This window comes from Salvia miltiorrhiza, chromosome 7, assembly GCF_028751815.1.
Source record: "Salvia miltiorrhiza cultivar Shanhuang (shh) chromosome 7, IMPLAD_Smil_shh, whole genome shotgun sequence".
Classification (NCBI taxonomy): domain Eukaryota; kingdom Viridiplantae; phylum Streptophyta; class Magnoliopsida; order Lamiales; family Lamiaceae; genus Salvia; species Salvia miltiorrhiza.
Window position 1 is genome coordinate 12680011 of NC_080393.1, and position 3518 is coordinate 12683528.

Here is a 3518-nt window from a genome sequence, read left to right on the forward strand (position 1 = left end):
AGTAAAAGTGTCATTTACGTAATATAGTTGGATGAAATGAGGCGGTGTTACGACAAGCGGGGTCGGGACGACGCATAGAGCCCCGATTCGCACAAAACGGAACTCTCGCACAGATGTTCTACTCTAAATTTAAAGACCATGTCACGATGAATTCGAAACTCAAATATTTGATCTCAAACACTAATCACTTTAACTATCACTAGGCCAACACACATCTATGCATCATTTAGTGTTTCACTATGGGTTCCATTTCAATTTTATTAGTTTCTAATAATTTTTTTCTTCACATTTAATTTCTTATGTTTCACTCCCTCTATCCCTAAAATATTTTTCTAAGTAGAGGTGACACGGGTTTAATAAAACTAATTGTGTGTTTGATGAGTGGAAAATAAGTTTCATAAATTAGAGAAAATAATGATATACGTGACTGATGGACCAATTAAAATGAAAATTGGTCCAATTATAAGTAGTTGGTGTAAATATGTGAGAATTATAAGGGTAATAGTTAGTAGAATTTTTTCCAAAAATAAATTAGGAATATGTTTTGGGGACGAACGAAAAAGAAAATAAAAGAAAATGTTTCAGGGACGAAGAGAGTAATATAATTTTGAGATTTTAGGTCAATATAATTTGAACATTATTAAATAGATTTCACTGGTCCAAATATTCCCTCCGTCCCATTGATCTTGTCATGTTTTCTTCTTTGGATTGTCTCATTGATCTTGTCGTGTTTTTATATTTGGTAATGATTTTACACTACAAACAATATGACTCCACACATTTACACACTAATTATATTCTCCTTAATAATCGTGTTCAAAAGAAATGAGACAAGCCTAATGGGACGAAGGGATCGGAGTAGATTCTATAATTTCTTTTATATCTATTTTGTAATATCTAATTTTAATTAATTATTAAGGTTAATTACTTTATAGTTAGAATATACAATTTTTTAAAATTAATTATTAGTGATAGATATTAATTATAATTTATTATGTAAGATACTTTTTATTTATATACTACCTCCGTCCCATTGATCTTATCTTAGTTTTCTTTTTGGGTTGTCTCATTCATCTAGTCTTGTTTCTATATATGATAATGATTTTACACTATAAATAATATGGCTCCATACATTTACACACTTTTATTATACTAATTATATTCTTTTTAATAATCGTGCCCAAAAGAAATGGAACAAATTTAATGGGACGGAGGGAGTAATATTTATTTATAAAATAATGAAATTAAGGTAAAACATACAACCCCTCACCTCTATATCTCCTTCACGAGTACACATTCACAACCTTCCCCAATACCACCAAGATATCCAGAAAAAAAGAGGGAAAAAAATCAACAAAAAAGAAGAAAGAGAGAGAGAGAGAGAGAGAGAGAGAGAGAGAGAGAGAGAGAGAATGTATGTTATGTGATGCATATTTGATATTTCTGCAGAAATGAAGTAAAATCTAACAATAATTTCCTAGAGGCACTTCCCTCCATATCCTGTATTTCTCAGAAGCGCCTGCTTTATGTCTTCTGGATCCAAAATCGCTATCTTCTTCAAATCCTGCAACAATTAATGTCCCAAATAAACAAAAAAAATGGAGTAGATAAAAAGGGACAAATAAAATCTAAACGACAAAAAACTCATCTATCCCAATTCCCATAATTAACTGCCTCTATTATTAATTTCACTATTTTATAATTATTTATTATAAAAATAAAAATATCATTGTACAATTAATGGATCATAATTAAGTAAGTATTTATTATTGAAAACTAAAATTTAAAATAATCATATACCCAATTTTAGATTAATGAACTCTAATAATCAACTATTAATCCAAACATTAAAAACTAGCACTTAATAATTATAAACTCTAATTGAATTAATGAATCCTATTTTTTTTTTTTTGAAAAAATTAGTGAATCTTTGTTAATTAGCTTAAAAATAAAGTAATAAATTAGAATATTAAAATGATGAAAAATTGAAAGTGGTATGGTAAAAGTGTTTTACACAAAAAAGACGAAGAAACGAGAGACCTCTGAGCAAGAGGCTTGCAGTGCAAAGTCATTAAAACAGCTAATAACACACTGCTGAATGTCGACGCCTAATGCTTCTAATGTAGTCACCGTTGACAGCAACAATCCCGGCTTCCCGCCGCAGCAAATCTCAATTCTTGTATCCGGATTTCCTCTTTCCACTTGAAACTGCATTCTCAAACAATCATCGCATATATGCAAATTGGATTCTTAATTTTGAGCAATTTTGGAAGAAGAATCGATTTTACCTTGGGCGAATTTCTGAGTAAAATTTCGTTGGGTTTGACATCCTTGAATAAATGCGTTTCTTCCTGCAAGTTGTTGATTCTTCCCAGCAGTTCTCTCATGTAGTCTATGGTGTCTCCCAAAATAGATGCTCTGTCCATCTACCATTTCTCGTTTACAAAAAGAAACTCAAACGACAACGAAAAAGAAAAGTTATGATACCTTGCTAATCTTAGGAACAACTGATCTGAGCATGGAGAGGCGGTCGTTGAGGCGCTTCCGCCGCCGTCTCTCCGCCATGAGGTTCTTCGACGCCGGCTTCTGAGGGCTCGTGTTCAAACTGTGGGGTTCGGGATTTTGAAAATCATAAGGGAGCGTTTGGATGAAGCTGAAGTCGGGCGGTGATAGTTGGTAGGAAGGGATATAAGCAAGACTAGGCAAGCTTTCTTGATTTCTGAAGGACTCCATTTCTAGTAACTCTTCCAAGAAACCATGCTCATCATTTCTGTACAACTCCATTTCTCTCTCTCTTACACACACAGATGCAGCAGAGTGAAGCCCACAATGCTTGCCGCAGCTTGTGCTATATAGGTAAGAAAGGGGATGGAGACTAAAAAAAAAAAATCGAAGCTACTTGTGTTGGCTATTTTTTCATTGTTGAAAACAATGAAGATTGTTTAGTTTGTAATGTTCATGCATGCCATTGAATCTATATGAAAAATGGGCACTTTTATAAATTATTTATAATATCTAAATTGATTAAATTATTTATAATATCTATTGGAATACAATCTTGCGGGCGTAGTACAATGTAACACAGAAATGTAGGAGATGAGAATACAAGGGAAAAACTGTATTGAAATTACAATCTAATAAAACCAGAAAGGCAGCCGAGTCGAGGAGGGTCCTCTGTCCGCAAGACGAGATACGCCCCGGTAGTGCTCTCGGTTTGGCGTGTCGTCCCCAAAGATGAAACGGCTTCGTCTCGTAGGTAGCAGCACCGCACACCAACGAGCTCCGGCGAACTGGAACGAGGCGAGAACAGAACTCAACAGATGCAGTATGCAGAGTGTCAGAGTGATTTTGCTTGTGATGATTTTCAGGTGTTGATGATGCATGGAGGCTGTCCTATATATAGGCACAGTCCACATCAATAGGGGGAGCCTGCGGAGTTAATACCAATGATGGTATTCAAATGGTGTCGGGAGTTACAGGCAGTAACAGCCCTGCTGTTTGAATCTGCCATGACTCCT

At 34.6% G+C, this 3518-nt stretch overlaps 1 protein-coding gene across 1 annotated transcript; it reads right to left on the bottom strand.

The window, feature by feature from the left end:
- Positions 1–1245: 1245 nt before the first annotated feature.
- On the bottom strand, positions 1246–3023 carry LOC130992668 (transcription factor bHLH93-like). Its single transcript, XM_057917410.1, has 4 exons — positions 2488–3023; positions 2289–2426; positions 2041–2208; positions 1246–1564 (listed from the first exon to the last, which is right to left on the bottom strand). The coding sequence occupies exons 1-4, from the start codon at positions 2782–2784 to the stop codon at positions 1478–1480; spliced, it is 690 nt and encodes a 229-aa protein (XP_057773393.1). The 5' UTR covers positions 2785–3023; the 3' UTR covers positions 1246–1477.
- Between the last annotated feature and the right edge of the window lie 495 nt (positions 3024–3518).